Here is an 18,205-nt window from a genome sequence, read left to right as displayed (position 1 = left end):
TTTGGCAACATTTGCTAATCAGAAGGGATGGGAAAAGAGTAAATAACAATAATAATAGTAAAATATTTTCTTGAAAAGCTCCTTTCAAGCCACTCAAGGACACTTTTTAGAAAAGAACATCAAGCTAAAATCATTAATAAACAACAATCAATAAGGTTTGCTACCTTACTTAGAGGTTGGAGGTGTGCAGCCATTTAACAGGTCACTGTGGCTGTTCCTGACTGTTGCATTACTCTGCAATGTTTAAACAGATCTACTGTTAAAAGAATGACAAAAAATAGGCATTTTCTGTTTTGTAGAGATGTTTTCTATCTCCTACCCCCTGACAGTGTCATGCATGTATGCTGATGTGTCTGGTCACTGAGGGCTGCGCTAACCAACATAAGCACACTAACTGCCATGTAAAAATTGAATTGAAGAATGTAGAACTCTGTCAAGGCCAAGTGTCCCTTCCTCTTTGCACATTTCCAACCGCAACCATTATGTATGTCCAGATAAATTTCAAAAATATTAGGACTACAACCATGTTTACAAAACAGTAGATGCACTGTGTACAATCATGTGAACACAAACAGACTGGTATGATTTTCAAATCATAGAATTGTCATATGTAATGGGAAATATCACTAAGGTAACATATCAGAAGTTGAAACTGAAGCTGAACATCTGATTTTACACATCATTTCTTTGTTTTCTTATAATATAGGCAAGACTGTTCGGATGGAAACATCACATTGAGTGCTCGAACACTGATACCACCTGTCTCTCTCTCGAGCTCACACACCCGTCTTTCTCACTCTCTCTCTCTTGCTTGCTCCCACACTCTAAATTTGGGCCTAAAGTTTTATTTACAATAACTACGAGATGCATTCTTCATCTATTGCAGCGCACACACACACACACACACACACACACACACACACACACACACACACACACACACACACACACACACACACACACACACATACTGGTTTTTGCCCTTCAGGAGGTCCACCAACTTTTTGCTCCTTTATGGGGTCCACCCTTTCCAGTGGTTCTACAATGCTGTAAAAAATCAGGTAAGCTAAAAAAAAATTCTCAATCACAATAATCACTTCAATTTAACAAAATTCTAAAGTTTTGTCAAAAAAGTTTTTTGGTCACTTGTGGGGTCCGTTTCTAACTTCCGTCTACTTGTGAGGTCCAGTGTTACACACACACACTTCTCTTGTTTTTGTATCTTTGCAGGGTATTAGGTTACTATCTGGGGCCCATTGACCACTTGCTAACCACTGTTAAATGTTTCCTGCACCAACAATAAATATCATTAAAAACATATGAAAATGTAAACATGTAAACATATGAGAAGGCTAGACACAAATAGGACACACGCTGGACTTTGGTTGAGTTCACTACTTCCTTCATTCCATCACTTTATCCTTTACACCTGCAAATCCACATGCCTTGTTAGCTCATTAACTAGTCTATCTGCTATCATCTTGACAAAAGATCATCAATAGGAAGACAGGGTAGTAGCATGATAATCAAATAATGATCCTCAGAACCAGCAATTGACCATTTAAAATGAATGAACCCAAGATCTAATTTTGAGTCAACACTGTTTTTTTTTCTTCTTTTTATTCCACCCTGGAGTTAACTGTAAGCACTCTTCACGTTGCATAAAGTTAGCTGAATAGTGTTACCGGCGCCAGAGCTAGGGGTCTCTGGTCCGGCAGCATGAGCCACTCAGGCGGCGGGCACTGAGCGGCTGAGCTACGGTGTGGCTAACAACTGTGGATCCAAACACAAACATGACTGTTGTTAGCTCATGCTACTGCTGCTCAGCAGGTTTATTCTCTGCACATGCTCGTAATATTCACATTTCAGAATACAGAACACAGTAAATACCGTACCAGTTACTTCCAGAAAAGTCTTGATAAACAACAACTCTCAGTAATGTTTATGGTGTTAAATGGTGTTAAATGGTGTTTAATGGTACTGGTGTTAAAAGTTCACGTTAAAATGAAAAAGAGGGGGTGTCTGTTAACATCACTATATGTGGCTATTCCAGACCCACTACACTAGCATAATTGTCTATGTCTTATTTTGGCAAAATTGTGAAATCAAATCAGTGCTGATTCACCGTGCATTACAATGCAAATAAACAAACAACAAGAAGATATCCTGAAGGCCCATGTATTTATTTATCAAAACATGTCAGTGAACAGACTACATATTACACGTTGATAATGCGAGTACATGACACACAGTGTACTACATTAAAGATAACTTATAGTGTGTTATTTGGAAACTATAGTTTTAACATAAGTTTATAAACTTATGTTAAAACCCATTCACTTGAATCACAATTTTGAATCTAATTGAATAATCCTGACTGTACTAGCAATTTGGATCTTTGTCATGTAGCTACAGTATCTAGCTGGCTTCATGTTAACCATGGCAGCTCTGTGCAATGGCTGAAGTTGCCAGTCTGTCGGTACAGTCAGTATACCATTGGGTATACCCAATCATTTTACAGCTGCTATTTTAAAGGGATAGTTCACCCAAAATTCAAATTGCACTCATTATCTGCTCACCCTCATGTCAACTAAGGGCTGGCAGAAATGTCAGAGTTATCTGTGGCTTCTCTGAGTTAAAGGTGGTCTCAGTGCAGCAGTGTATGTCCATATAACAATTGCAAATGGATCCCACTTTTTTCATAACAAAAAGACACACGAAAAAACATCCAAATACCTCCATACAGCTCATATGTAATGTCCGTCTTGTATTGAAACCCTGAAACGAGAAATTCCGTTAAAAAAATTATGTAAAAAAATTAATAGGTCTATATTTCAAGCTCGTTTGTAGTGGAAGCTCCCAGCACTTCTCTTCCTGGTCCGTCCAAATCTCGTGAACCGACATCAGTGCAAATTATGCGCACATCTCGAAAGATTTGGACAGACCAGGAAGTGCTGGGAACTTCCACTACAAACAAGCTTGAAATATAGACTAGAAAAAATCTCATTTTGGGGCTTCAATAAGACGGACATTACATACGAGTAACATGGAGGTATTTGGATGGACATGCACTGCTACACCGAGACCCCCTGTAACTCAGAGAAGCCACGGATAACTCTGAAACTTCTCCCATCTCTTAGTGGACATGAGAGTGAGTAGATGAGTGCAATTTGAATTTTGGGTGAACTATCCCTTAAGGTGAATAGTTGGTTACCTAATCCCTTACTGGAAATGTTTAATTTGCAACATAATTTGCATTAGGAATATCAACTTTTATCTGACAACAGTATAACTGAGGTAAAGCATGTATTTGTTTAATGTGTTGTCAACTGCTAGAACCACAGCAGCTACTTCAACTTACAGCCTATTTCCGCTTTGAACAAAGAAGTGTTGGCATTAAACTTATGCCAAAAGAAAAGGAAAGTCAGCCAACTTACAATAAAACTAATGAATCAATTTTTCATTGAATTGAATTTTTCATTTTGAGTGATTTAGCCAAGACTTTGTAAACAGGCTGACAAGTCATATTTATGTGACATGAGTTGATATTACTGTACAACTCTGTTTTGAATTGGGCTTGTATGAAGACTCCTCCATAGAAGACAGACAGAGAGGGAAACGGAGGTGTCCATACTTCTGATCAGTCCACTGCTTTCATTCTAATTTTCTTCTCATGGCAGTTATTCTATTTTTGAGGAAATATTTGACTGCTTTCCAGTCTCTTTGTTGCAGCGCTTTAGGTTCTGCAGAAATGCAGCGCTCACAGTCGGCTTTACCTGGAACTTCTTGCCTCACCAAAAACCTCTTCAGGTGTTTTTCTACAGCAGAAATTTCCTCGGGTGTCCAACGTTTTACAGCAGCTTTTTTACCTAAGAAGGCAGAAAAAGATTACATTTTGATTAAACTGACAATTTCATAGCAGGAGCCCTGACTGCATAGCACATTACAGGACTCCCTGAACTGATAAACAGATAATCGATCCATCATTAAGTTCATGATTCAACCCTGAGCTTCACATTCATTCTGTAATTACTGGAGAATGGTGCATTCATGGACCACAGTACGTATGAAAAAATATTAAAATGTAAGAAAGTGATGTTATTTCTCTACTCGCTGCTCATATAACCAAGTAGTATTCGCTGCAAGACATCCACCCACAGCCGCTGGTAGCAAGCGGTGGAAAGCCAAGCCGTCGAGGACGTGTCATGCATGCAGTGTAATTTGACGTCTTTGACGAAATTTGGACCCAGAATTGCAGCGCATTTTGCAGCACACAGCCTGTTCAAGGCAACAGAGAGATATGCTAGATGGCTCATTCTTTTTGGTTTTGAATGCTTCATGTCCCATTATTATTAGAAAACTTAAAATGCATTTCTATTTTTTCATAAATCTTGCCTCATGATCCTTTACCCTGGCTAGATCACCATGGTAATTTATGCTTAGGTTATGTCTAGAGTTTCATCCTAAAATCGGCTGTAAAAGTGCAGCTGTTCCACTATTTAACTCATTTACAGCTGGCATCACGTTTACTTTGAAAGTCCAGTGATGTGATGCTGAACTTCGCCAGACTAGAGCCATAGACTGTTAGGTAGGCCTAAAAGAAGTAGGTGATCGTTGCAGCGCAGTTCAGTTCATGGTGGAAGATCAGACCTACAAACATACACAGACAGCGTGTATGACCTGCACCTAACAAGTAATAATGACTGCATCAAAGCAAAGTGGACATTGGCCCATTTTGGTGACAGAACAGCATCACATGCTAGTCACCACAGATTAGTTGTGATGACTGTCTACAATGTCTTTTTTTTTTACCTGTGTGTTAGTCTCATCTGGCTTTGATTCCTCGTGGAACATCTGGGTTACAGGACAGGTCTCTGTCTCTACTGCTGCTGCAGGAGTCTGAGGGTCCACCACCTGAAATTTAGATGCCAGACAAGAAGACACTTAGAGCTGAATGAAGTCATAGCTGTATGTGGAGACATTCACAGCTAACAATGTTACCTAAAAGTAAAACAGATTCTCAAACAGCACAGAACTATAAGACTGAGGTCACAGCATCGTTTTTCTGAGATATCAGCAACTCTTATGAGCCATTACAAAGATTTGCAGTGCCTCACATTTGAAATATCACTTTAAAACACGCAAGAGCTCACACAGTGTACAATTATGACTGTTAAAATCAAACTTAAGATAATGCCAGTTGTTGTCACAGGAACATAAAAACACCAACAGTGAGAACCAAACGGAGGGGCCCCATATGGGTGAGACTAGAAACATACAAGTGTGTTAAGTTCCTCTCGCCCATCAAGAGTGTTTGTGACATGAAATGACCCCACAAGGACATGACTTGAAATGTGTGACATTAGCTGGCTGTTATCATACCATCCAATGAGTAATAACGACTACTTTAAAGCAATATGAACATTGATGGCCCATTTTGGCTTAGTCTTTCTGACTACAGCATCGTTTTTCTGAGGTATCAGCAACTCTTATGAGCCATTACAAAGATTTGCAGTGCCTCACATTTGAAATATAACTTTAAGACACGCAACAGCTCACACAGTGTACAATTATGACTGTTAAAATCAAACTTAAGATAATGCCAGGTGTTGTCACAGGAACATAAAAACACCAACAGTGAGAACCAAACGGAGGGGCCCCATATGGGTGAGACTAGAAACATACAAGTGTGTTAAGTTCCCCTCGCCCATCAAGAGTGTTTGTGACATGAAATGACCCCACAAGGACATGACTTGAAATGTGTGACATTAGCTGGCTGTTATCATACCACCTAACAAGTAATAATGACTGCATCAAAGCAAAGTGGACATTGGCCCATTTTGGTGACAGAACAGCATCACATGCTAGTCACCACAGATTAGTTGTAATGACTGTCTACAGTGTATTTTTTACCTGTGTGTTAGTCTCATCTGGCTTTGATTCCTCGTGGAACATCTGGGTTACAGGACAGGTCTCTGTCTCTACTGCTGCTGCAGGAGTCTGAGGGTCGGCCACCTAAAATTCAATTAAACAATTAGTCATGTTAAACCACATCACACATATCAAACATCACATGCATTTCCTTAGATACACTCAGAATAATACTGGAAACATGATTAATATTGGAGAAATACGAACATTTTTTACACTTAAATATGTCTGCAAAAAGAGGGCTGCCGCTTCACCCGGCTGGTTCTTAGCTAAGGTGCTGGAGACATAAACAATGTCAAAAATGAAAAAGAGACTCTCCACACACTTAGATCGATGCAGTTTCACTTTATTAAAAGCTAAGCTTTCGGTCTCACATGACCTTCATCAGAGCATACACTGAGACAATGGGCAGGCAGGTAGAAAAAGACACACACTCCTAATTTCATCAGTGATACACCTGCGTGCACCCTGGTGGTGGAAGCTCCACCTCTTGGGAAATGTAGTTCTGGGGCATACAAATGGCAGCCATCTCATAGGGTCAAAGCACAGGGTGAAGCACAGTCAATTTGTTACTTTGAACAATCAAAGAGAAACACAAATACAATCATGAAACATCTCCTGATTAAATAACACACTCAAAACAGGAAAAATTGGCTCTGGGAGGTGTTGACCTTCATCAACAGAGATACCCAAATAGAAAAGAAGAGAGAAAACCAGTACATTAAATTGAATGAAGAGCTATGAATGGGTATCAGGCAAAAAACCATCATAAACCATAGTCTCTATATTCTAAATGAATGTCTAGGATTATAACAAAACATGCATATCGAAATCCTCATTCAGGCCCATTGGTTGAAGTGTGTCTAGAGTATCTATCAGAATAGCTCCCGTTGGCATAATCTTCTGTCCACATCTCCTCCTCTTGATAATACAATGTGCAATGGGCATTTTAATAAATAGATCACATTTTCTGTACAGCATGTGATAAAGCCTCTTACAGGAAAACTTTTGTGATCTATTTATTAAAATGCCCCTGTGATAAGACCTACATAGGTAAAACTACACGCAGTCTAAAACAGAGGATCAGCGAGCACAAGAGCTCCATCAGACGCAATGATGTGAACTACCCTGTAGCTCGCCACATTAGTGAATTCTTACATCCTATCTCCTCTCTGCAATTTCAGGGCATTGAGTACATTGTATTGTCAATAGGAGGAGATGTTGACAGAAGATTATGCCAACGGGAGCTATTCTGATAGATACTCTAGACACACTTCAACCAATGGGCCTGAATGAGGATTTCGATATGCATGTTTTGTTATAATCCTAGACATTCATTTAGAATATAGAGACTATGGTTTATGATGGTTTTTTGCCTGATACCCATTCATAGCTCTTCATTCAATTTAATGTACTGGTTTTCTCTCTTCTTTTCTATTTGGGTATCTCTGTTGATGAAGGTCAACACCTCCCAGAGCCAATTTTTCCTGTTTTGAGTGTGTTATTTAATTAGGAGATGTTTCATGATTGTATTTGTGTTTCTCTTTGATTGTTCAAAGTAACAAATTGACTGTGCTTCACCCTGTGCTTTGACCCTATGAGATGGCTGCCATTTGTATGCCCCAGAACTACATTTCCCAAGAGGTGGAGCTTCCACCACCAGGGTGCACACAGGTGTATCACTGATGAAATTAGGAGTGTGTGTCTTTTTCTACCTGCCTGCCCATTGTCTCAGTGTATGCTCTGATGAAGGTCATGTGAGACCGAAAGCTTAGCTTTTAATAAAGTGAAACTGCATCGATCTAAGTGTGTGGAGAGTCTCTTTTTCATTTTTGACACTTAAATATGTCTTTAAAAAAAAAAAAGAGGGACGGTGCGTCCACATATCAGTACACAGACATTTGTGGGAGAACCAGCAAATATTACTACATGGTGAACATGAGTCTTGTGTGCACAGTACATTCACTTAACATGATGCTACACAGATGTGATAAGTTTAGCAGTACGGTTACTGAACGTGAATCAAGTCTTCTGGTCTGTGCATGCAGCTTGCTAGGCAGTGAGGGACACAGCGCCACATTCAGCACAGTACGTGAACCTGAATCACTCACATCTGGCCAATTTTTGTGACAGAACAGCATCACATGCTAGTCACCACAGAGTAGTTGTGATGACTGTCTACAATGTATTTTTTACCTTTGTGTTAGTCTCATCTGGCTTTGATTCCTCGTGGAACATCTGGGTTACAGGACAGGTCTCTGTCTCTACTGCTGCTGCAGGAGTCTGAGGGTCCGCCACCTGAAATTCAATTTAACAATTAGTGATGTTAAATTACATCACACAGGTCAAACATCACATGCATTTCCTTATATACTCAGAATAATACTGAAAACATGATTAATATCGGAGAAATACACACATTTTTTACACTTAAATATTTAAAAAAAAAGCTCCATGCTTAATCCAACCAACTCACCTTGCTGCGCCATGGCCATTTTGAATCACCATAGTTGTACTCAATTTCAGATCCTATTTCTATTTTCTTCATCGCGAATAGGCACAAATGTGGCTTGTTGTTAACTATGATTTTTTTCATGACACAGTTTGGATTTTTGTGACTGTCATTGACTAATCTTCCAAGAGATTCATCTTCTTCAGATGCATCAAGGCTGAAAAGTATAAGAAAGATCATAGTAGTGTTTTAATCTTAAATAGTTTCATTGGAAGAAATATGTTTTAATGAATTTTCCAAGAGTATTTGCACTTTAGTTCATTCATCATCTATTAAAAGTTTGTTCTAGGGTTCATTTATCTAGCGGCTATACATCTATACAAAACATCTATCTTTACATGCTTACCAAAAGTGACAGTTCTGCCACTCAAAGTCAAAGAGGAATGTGCTTTCAATGTCCGAGTAACATCGTGACTGGCATTCTTCCTGTGTGAGGAGTTTTCCCCTGTACTCCAAGACAAAGTCCCCTGGTTCAATGGGGTTCGTGGCAAACACTCCTCTTCCTACAAGAATATAATAAAGTAAAGGCATGTTACAGTTTGTTGTGAAGTGGGTTTGTGTGCTGTGTAGTCAATGTGCCTGCAGACAATGCTCAGCACTTCCCCAGTTTGATGGCGACAGCAATAAGAGTTATTTTAGTTTCTTAAAAGAGGTCCCTATTGTATGCATTGATATGCAAGTACAGTGAATATCACAGTCAGTCACATATAACCTACACTGAGTTGGCAACCAAGGAAATGTCACTTCCGGTCAGAGCCGTTACACAGTTGGGTAAGCTCAGAGACGTTCAGATATAGAAGTTCAGGTTGTGGTTTTTCAACTTGGTAAACAACAATTCAGGCAATGTCTCAAAGTATCTAGAGCCGGCCGGCGAATGTTTAATGTTTACTTCACAGGACACTTCAGTAGAATATTTTAACAAAGCACACTGTCTTGCCTGGACTGTAAAATATCACACTAATTTCTATCAGTCTGTCTGATTGAAATTCTCTGTCAAAAGCAAAAAAGCCACATATGTATAACCTGAACCCTAAACTGTCCTTTGTATGCACTTTATGGGTTTGCTTTTGAAATGCATAAGTTGTGTCAAGGAAACTACTGCCACTTACCTTTGTCACTGTTGATAGGCCATGTCTTGCTAAAAGGCCAGGCTTGTCAGTGCCAGACAGGATATGTGTTTTTGCATCATCTGCAGGCCTGATCCTTCTTCTCCTGGACATGATGGCCCTGGGAAAACATTTTTTAATCGTTACTCCACATTCACCATAAGAGAATTGTTCAGTAAGCTATTGTTGACAGACAAAAAAAATACATCTGCACAAAATGATCAGAGATAAGTTAATATTGTGCATGTTCAGACTAGTTCAAGACCAGCTGCAAAATACTACCAGCAACAGCAGGTCAGACTAAACTAAGCAGCCACTGAGACAGTTTGCAGTTTATGTAGTCTAATAAAATAAAAGCCTGATATAAAATCGGCCCAGTACGTGATATAAAGCTGCCGCTTCAAGTGGAGATTTTTTTTCCCCACATATAGCCCGTTCATTCATCATCCTCTGAATCAAACAGGTGGGGGACCTGAGAAATCCGCAGTACCTGTAGTTTGCTATCATTCTTTTATCACCGTGTCTCGTGCGGGAGACGAGATGAGGCGGCTCGAGCCAGCTTTGTGTTCATGTCAACAAAACCTGAAGCCCCGGTCCGGTTTCCTCCTGACGAGGCGAATGCAGCAATAACAACAACAACAGCAGCAACATCAACAGCTGATTCCGTCAGGTGAAGATGCTCAGAGAGAGAGAGAGAGAAAAGTAAGCTGCTCAGCGTGATCCCTCCGTAAACGCTGCGCTCTGATCCAACTCCACTGGACTTTCACCCCCACATGCACACACCCCAGCCCGGCTAACCCGGCCTGCCAGACTAGCAGTGATCACACCTGTACTGCGAAGGAGGCTAGAGCCAGCGTTGTGTTCATGTCAACAAAACCTGAAGCCCCGGTCCGGTTTCCTCCTGACGAGGCGAATGCAGCAATAACAACAACAACAGCAGCAACATCAACAGCTGATTCCGTCAGGTGAAGATGCTCAGAGAGAGAGAGAGAGAGAGAGAGAGAGAGAGAGAAAAGTAAGCTGCTCAGCGTGATCCCTCCGTATAAACGCTGCGCTCTGATCCAACTCCACTGACTTTCACCCCCACATGCACACACCCCAGCCCGGCTAACCCGGCCTGCCAGACTAGCAGTGATCACACCTGTACTGCGAAGGAGGCTAGAGCCAGCGTTGTTTCATTCATGTCAACAAAACCTGAAGCCCCGGTCCGAGTTAACACTACGACGCTGGTTGTCGACTCGGTTTATTTCCTCCTGACGCGAGTCGGATCAACAACAACAATCCCCCGTACAAACGCTCCGCTAAGACCCAGCTCCACTGACTTTCACCCCCCCACACACCCCACACCCCGGACGGCTAACCTGGCCAGCCTGTGAAAACACCTACCTTTGGTTAAAGAGCCAGACCGGCCGCCGCCTCCTCCTCTCCCCATACGGTTGTTTGGCGTTAGCAGCTACTGGGTTAATTAACCCTACCTGCCTTTTCTGCACTGTCTCGCTGCCACATTCACTTTCTAGGGTGGTTTTAAATAAAGAGTATCTTGCTTACGTTACACGGAATGCCGTTAAAGTGTTATTGAAGCTTGTTAATTGAATAGAGTGGAAGGTCGCGACCGGAAAGGGAGATCAAGTTACCTGCAGGCTTTAAAATCAACATCCTGTTTCAAACTAAGGTTAATGGTAATCTCCGTATAGTGGGGGTTTTAATTTGGAGGATATCCGGGAAGAAGTTCATTAATTCAGTACACTTTGTGCTATGAAATCCCAAACTTTGAATATTGACAGCTCTCCAACACTGCCGACTCCAGTTTTAATGACCCGGCTTCACAAACAATTAGCTGCATCACTCCCCCGTTACCCCCTCTCTCTCATCCAGGTGACGTACTGCCAGCAGAGCAGCTGCGGTAACGTAGGTCTAGGTTAAAGTAATGGCCTTTTAGCCCGCAGGTAGCATTAGAGCTAACCACAAGTAGCTAAGTAGCCTAGCTAAAGTTAGTAGCTAATCGTTATTGTAATAAAGTAGCCTAATTTACGTCTCTAATATAAACGATACAAACTATAAACCAAAAAACCATGCATATATCATTTTGTCACGGTAAATGTGGTTCAATATTTACAGATTCAACTTAACACTCAGCTTACCATCACATATAAGTCTTTTTCTTCTTCTTCTTCCTCTTCTTCTCTTGGATTCGCGGCAAATCCTACTCCCGGCCCCAAACCGGAAGTACGTCACCACCAAAGTACTTAAGTGTGTGCACACACTTCCGGTGTGTGTGGGGGTGCTACGCCACCTTACGGGCTCCAGGGGCGCTAGTGAGCAAAAAGCTCGCACACACTTGGACACACATTTCAAGTTTTTGTGACCATGTGGGACATGCAATAAAAAAGCAAGAGGGGCATCAGGGGGAGCTCCTGAGGCCCTTTTGATTGAAATCGATCTGGGGCCCGCGTTTTAGGGCCCCGCGTCGGTCTTGGGCCCCCCACTGTTGGTGGGCTCCCACCGCTCAGACCCCCTGAAGTGGTATTTACAAGTGCACACACACACACACACACACACACACACAAACAGCAACAACAAAAAAACACAGCTGTCCATGGTGCTGTGACACACAACCCCTGAACCGTCTATACAAGCACTGATACATGTATCATGGCCACACAACAATGGGACATTTTATGCGGCATAATTAATGGCACAAACTCTAACTTGTCATTGCTACACTGTCAAATGGACAGTGATGTTGTGCATGCAGTCTAATAAGTGGGATCAGGAAAAAGGATGGATGGAGAATAACCAAATCTTATGACAACTGAAGAAGTTGTTTATTCAAGTGTTTCGTTTCTTCAGCGCATAAAAAGACACAAATGAGGTCATGAATCTATGAGGGAAAAAATAACATGATTCCACAGTTAGTTGACTATGGGCAAATCTGTTGTTGAGGACACCCCTAATCAAATACTTGTTGCATTTTCCTATGCAAATTAAAATGCTTATACCAAAGTCTACATCACAGTTTCCTCTTCCCCACAGTGATAACGGCACCTGTACCAGACACTGCAGAGGGCGAGAGTACAGCAGCAAATTCAGAGGATCCTCCCATGTCCACCTCCGAGACTCCTCCTGTCTCCTCCTGTCCTGTGTCTCCCTCCCCAACTCCTCCTGTCTCCTCCTGTCCTGTGTCTCTCTCCCCAACTCCTCCTGTCTCCTCCTGTCCTGTGTCTCTCTCCCCAACTCCTCCTGTCTCCTCCTGTCCTGTGTCTCCCTCCCCAACTCCTCCTGTCTCCTCCTGTCCTGTGTCTCTCTCCCCAACTCCTCCTGTCTCCTCCTGTCCTGTGTCTCTCTCCCCAACTCCTCCTGTCTCCTCCTGTCCTGTGTCTCCCTCCCCAACTCCCCCTGTCCCCTCTTGTCAAACGCATCCACAGAAAAACAGAAGAAAGAGAGGGATGAAGCAGATGAGTGGTATGTATGTGTTTGGGGTAATCAGTAGTCTTATTATCACAATATGAATATTTGTCAAACTGTTTCAGTGAAAAGAGTCTCATTCTAGCTTTTTCTCAGCCCATAACTTGCATCATTGTTTGATTGGCCATTATTTCTTCAAAGGAACATAACATATGATAGCAAACTATTTAGTGGAAACTAAGGGGTAAACATGAAGTTAAACACCTGTAACTCCTTGATGGGACAGTTCTGCTGATGTCATCCAGCATCATAAGGACTTAAAGTCAAATCTAAATGTAGTTATATAGCCCAAAATCAAATCCATAAAATCAATGACATTTTTCTCAATCCAGTTTTGATTTTGAACTCTTTGTCAGAGAAAATGTCTGTTTAGATGTCTGTCAATAAACCATTGCCTTTTTTTATTCATTTCAGAATGTCCCGTTCATCAAGGCTCAAGCAGTTTCCCCTACAAAAAAATACTGAGACAAAGAATCAGGGAGGTATGTTTCAAGGCAGATTTGAAACGACTGATAACGAAAATATCTCTGTGGCACCATCAATTTAGGGGTTTCCATTTCCTTTCAATACCTATGTTAAAGAGGAACTAAGCAGGATTTCTCCCGTAGCTATGCTACATTTTTGCCTTAATTAAAAAGCTCCAGAGTAATTTTGATAGTTAACTACATGACTTGTGACTTATTACAAGTGACAACGTAGGCTGTCTGTCTTCACCTGTCATCTCACGGCTGAAAACCAAGTGTAGTTTCTCACTCGCCGCCCCAATGTCCCACTCTCGTCTCTGTGGCACCGTGACACAAACGCACTCCGTAACCCGTAATCTTTTCTTTAAGACGGTTAAGACTATACAAACACACGTTACGTAACATCGTATATGTTATGTAACGTTATTCACCGCTCCATTTATTGATTTTTTGGCGGCTTCGTTGTAAAAAGATGCACATGGGCGAGAGGAGTGTAACCAAAACAGTGGAAAAGCGAGCAGACTTGCATAGTTACCCTTTAATTGGTGTTGTGTTACGAGTGTATCTGGCAAGACAGTGCATGTATGATAAACAATAACAAGAAATAATGTATTATATGTCTTATTATAATGAAATACATACAGTATATCATTCTTGTTGATTTTTGACTTTCCTTTCTGTTTCCCAGCTGTTATTCTGTGATAGCAAATAACCACTCAGACTAGTTGCTTTAGACAGGGCATCTCCCTACACACGAGAACTTTCTTTTTCTTTCACTTTTTCTTTTTCTTTTATTGAAATTGGATCTGTGTATTATTATTTTACTTGGGGGATCCTGAATAAACAATAAACAATAAACAAAACGATCATACAGAGGAAAGTTATTATGACTTAAGTGCTGCAGAAGATATGGGGAATATGTACACATAGAAACTGCAAGAACATAATGATATTATATGAATTATGTGTGATTGGAAAGACTGGTCGGTGTAGAGAAATAAGTTTCAGAGGTGGACAGCCAGGCTGCTGCTTGTGTGAGCTGTCCTATTGTGCTTCACTGCAGCTCTTGTCTCCTGTGTGTCCCTGGACAGCAGACTGCACAAACAAATATCAAATCACAACACTCCTCTGTTATTCTCACTGACTACTATTACACTTTACTATCTGATTTCACTTAGACATAGGTTTGCATTTACAACAGCATGTAGCCTATATTAGCCAATGTGCTTTGACATCGTAAAGAAAAATTCTCTTTTTCTTTATATTTTAAGGGCCGTGTGGAGGTGTTGGTGCAGTGGCATCCTTGCTCTGGATGGTATGTATCTTATTCAAAGTTGACTATTGTTTATTTTTGTTCTTTTAAGTATATTTATTTGGCATCACTGCCCATATAGTTAAGTGGAGAGAGAGACAAGAAACATCTGATGGTGATGGAGCAGCAGAGGATGGACTCATTGATGGCGGTATAGGGGATCATCATCATTGCCTTTGGCAGGTTGAGCTTCCTCAGATGCCTCAGGAAGTACATCCTCTGATGGGCCTTTTATGTAAAGGACCTGATGTTAAGATCCCACTGGAGGTCCTGGGTGATGATGGTGCACAGGAAACAGAAAGACTCAGTGCAGACTTGGGGAGTCACAGGGTGATGGGGGCATGGGTGGGTGCACTCTCTGCACTCTCTCTAATGTCCAGATCCATCCCCACCATCCTCAGAGCATTGAGCTTCAGTTCTTTCTGGCTCAACGCTCTGAAGACAGTGGAGATGTTTACCATTAAAACCTCACTACACTCAATAAGGTTCTTTACATGACAGCAGATTAACTGAGTAGCCCTTACACCAAATAACTAGCAACGCTGCAGTTGGTCTTAAGTGCTATGTAATATTTAATAAGCAATCTGGTGTGCTTGACATTGTGACTGTTGGGGTTAGCAAACCACTGTAGTGATTTATTTAAGTTTCATTAGCACTTAAAGCAGATATCAGTGGAATGTTTTTGTTAATATAAGTCCTAAATAGTCCTATTTTCCGTCAGCAATCACTTACATGAAGTATTTCAGCCTAAACACGAGTCTCTCCGTCACTCTGCTCTGCTGTAACCCGAGGAGAAAATTTTCCTTGTGGGATACAAGTGTTATCCAATGAGGGGAGAGAACGGCATGAAGGGCTGTGTGTGCAGCCAAGGGATGCGTGTGAATGTGGTGACGTAGCACGAGGACCAATTGATGCCTGACAAGGGCGGGGGCTGCTAACTCATGGTGCGTTCAAGGAAACTCGTACTTTGTGTTTTTCCTTCCTGTGAAGTCATACCAGTTCGATCTGGTACGAGTTCACGGGTCGGAAGTTACGAGTGGCCGTTATAGGGAACTTTCACAGACAACAGGACGGTAAAAACACGAGCTACGGGTTACCTGGAACGCTACCAAGTCGTAGTTGTGACTTGAAGCTGTAACTTACGGTTTCAAAAGCCTGCCTTGAACACAGCATTAGCCGAAACGGCCGTGCCACTGATATCTGCTTTAATGTCTACACCTTGTAGGTGCCTCGCTACATAGTACATACTATGTACATTGTGTCCTACATGCATACTGTGTTACATAATGGACTATTTTATCTAACCTGGCTACACAAATTTTTCGTGTCATCTTCAATTTTAGGCTGTTGTATACATAAGAATGTGGCTCTTTTTACCAGGTACTCTGATTACAAATGCCTACACATCAGAGGACTCAATGTGTCATTTGATATTTTAGTGTCAGGATAGTACATTTTCCGGTCAATTTCAAACAATATAACAGTAATAATGAATGAATTAATTAATGATTTTTTTTACTTTCGTGTAATGTCACCACTGTGGTCCATCCCATAAGGGATTACAAGACGCATTTCAGACAAATACAAAAAAAAAGACTGGACAGTCCTTCCTGTTAGTGTTACCTGCCACACAGGTGTGACAAATAAATAATGTAAGATTACTTTCACACTTTTTCTCCTTTATTTGACATCTCATAGGGAGATAGATAGCAAGCGGGAGGCAGAGATAGGGGGAATGACATGCAGGAAAGGTCTGACCGGCACGGGACTCGAACCGGAGACGCCTGCGTTGGGGACTGTAGCCTCTATATGGGGCAGCCGCTTTCACTACTACGCCACGCACCACCCCTATATATCGCTCTTTGACTCATTGCCCAAGCCTTTGTAATATTTGCAATCTAATGTAATGCTGTCTCTCTATCTGTCTTACAGTGGGACAAAGTGGAAAAACTCCTGGGAACCAAAAGACAACATTCAAAATTAAAGCTACAAGCAGCTGTGATCGGCCCTCGCTCACCCATGGAACCACGGTGGCCTGAGGCTGTTGTTCATCTCCATTGTTTGCGTTTGTGGGAAGATTGGTGGCTGTGTTGAGGTTGCCACTATATTTTAAAAAATCTTCATTCAGTTTGTCGTATGTTCCTGTTGTAGGGAAAGAGAGAAAGGCTTTGTATTTGTTCCAAGTAGAACCGCAGAGGTTATAGGACTGAAGGGAACTTTGAAGTGGATCCAGGGAGAGAAGAGTTTTTACTTTGTTTACTACTCAATTCCTGTGTTGCTTTGTTTGCCAAACAAGGAAATTTGATGGGGTATGTGGAAAATAACATTGGATCTTTTCATACCTTTTCCCCAGTTGTCCTACGCTTTTTATGTTCATGAATGTGTTGTCTAACCTCTTCATTAATTTTCATAATGTCAACTTATATTAGTAGACCTATTTTCCCTGTTCTATTGATGAATGTGAATCCATTTAATAAATGTTATTTTTTCTCCTTCCACGGCTCTGTTTTTTTCGACTACAGATGGTGTGCAAACTAACTGGCGTAAAACCTGTATGTGTTTTGAATGGGATGTCTTGGGAGGAAAGCTAACATAGCTGGATTGTACTCACTTGTAAATTAGTTTGTTCATAGAGCAAGAATAAAACAAACAAACTTGTCCAGCCAGTTTGAACATGATTGTGGGCTACAAGACTTTGCGTGAGTGAGGCCACCTTAAGGGTCAAACAGTAAAGCTCAGATTCTTACACTAAGGTGCACTAAGACATCAAAGGGGAGATGTGTCAACATTGGCTATAGTGCATTAACATGAAGATAAGGATTCACACAAACTAGTGTTGTCCAGTGACAGTGAACATTATCAGACAAAATAAAAATGGGGTTTGATTTAGGCCTACTCTAAATCCACTGACAAATAGCTGTTGTGATTTTAGTTTTTGCATTATGTTTGGTTCAAGATGTCTGGTGGTGAGGACAGGAAGTAAATGGAAGGCAGTGGAGGAGGCAGAGTCACATCCAAGGCAAAAGGCTCTGGTGGAGGCCTTGGCATCAGTAAGAGCGGGCTTGGGCTAACTCTCAAAGACCCAGGTCAGCAAGGAGAGACACCAACTACTCCAGGAACAGGTTCAAGAAGGCCTGGAGGAAGACAGAGTGAGAAGGGCAGTGGGACTCAGGCAGAAGGCAGCATGGACAAGATGGGAGAGCACATTGCAGCGCAAAGTCACCTGGTCAAACATCATGCAGGGCAGACTTCTATCACATTCGGGTCCTTGTGCATGCAGTCTAGATTTCCTCCCAAACTCAGCAAACCTCCTGGGGGAAGAGTGAGACACCTCCCTTCCCCCTTTGCTCCAGAAGAGCTCAGCAGGGTGTCAGATACAATATAAATTACTAATTCAGTTGTAAATCTGTCAGAT

General features: G+C 41.5%; 1 protein-coding gene and 1 long non-coding RNA gene across 2 annotated transcripts; one reads left to right on the top strand and one right to left on the bottom strand.

Moving 5' to 3' along the window:
* Positions 1–4,812: 4,812 nt before the first annotated feature.
* LOC146960591 (histone-lysine N-methyltransferase set-1-like) lies at positions 4,813–10,120 on the bottom strand (the record flags this gene model as incomplete). The annotated part of the gene is made up of 6 exons (XM_085772248.1): positions 10,068–10,120; positions 9,576–9,670; positions 8,790–8,964; positions 8,408–8,600; positions 5,914–6,015; positions 4,813–4,914 (listed from the first exon to the last, which is right to left on the bottom strand). Coding segments are annotated over exons 1-6 (720 nt in total), but the record flags the coding sequence as incomplete, so codon positions are not given.
* A 3,302-nt stretch (positions 10,121–13,422) lies between these two features.
* LOC146960590 (uncharacterized) lies at positions 13,423–16,772 on the top strand. The gene is made up of 3 exons (XR_015035410.1): positions 13,423–13,496; positions 14,750–14,793; positions 16,723–16,772. It is a non-coding gene; the product is annotated as an uncharacterized LOC146960590 (long non-coding RNA).
* The last annotated feature ends 1,433 nt before the right edge of the window (positions 16,773–18,205 follow it).

This window comes from Trachurus japonicus, unplaced genomic scaffold, assembly GCF_045865225.1.
Source record: "Trachurus japonicus isolate A0001 unplaced genomic scaffold, Traja_1.0 AP030204.1".
Taxonomy (NCBI): Eukaryota; Metazoa; Chordata; class Actinopteri; order Carangiformes; family Carangidae; genus Trachurus; species Trachurus japonicus.
Note: the sequence above shows the minus strand (reverse complement) of the source record. Positions and strands in the feature narration are given on the sequence as shown.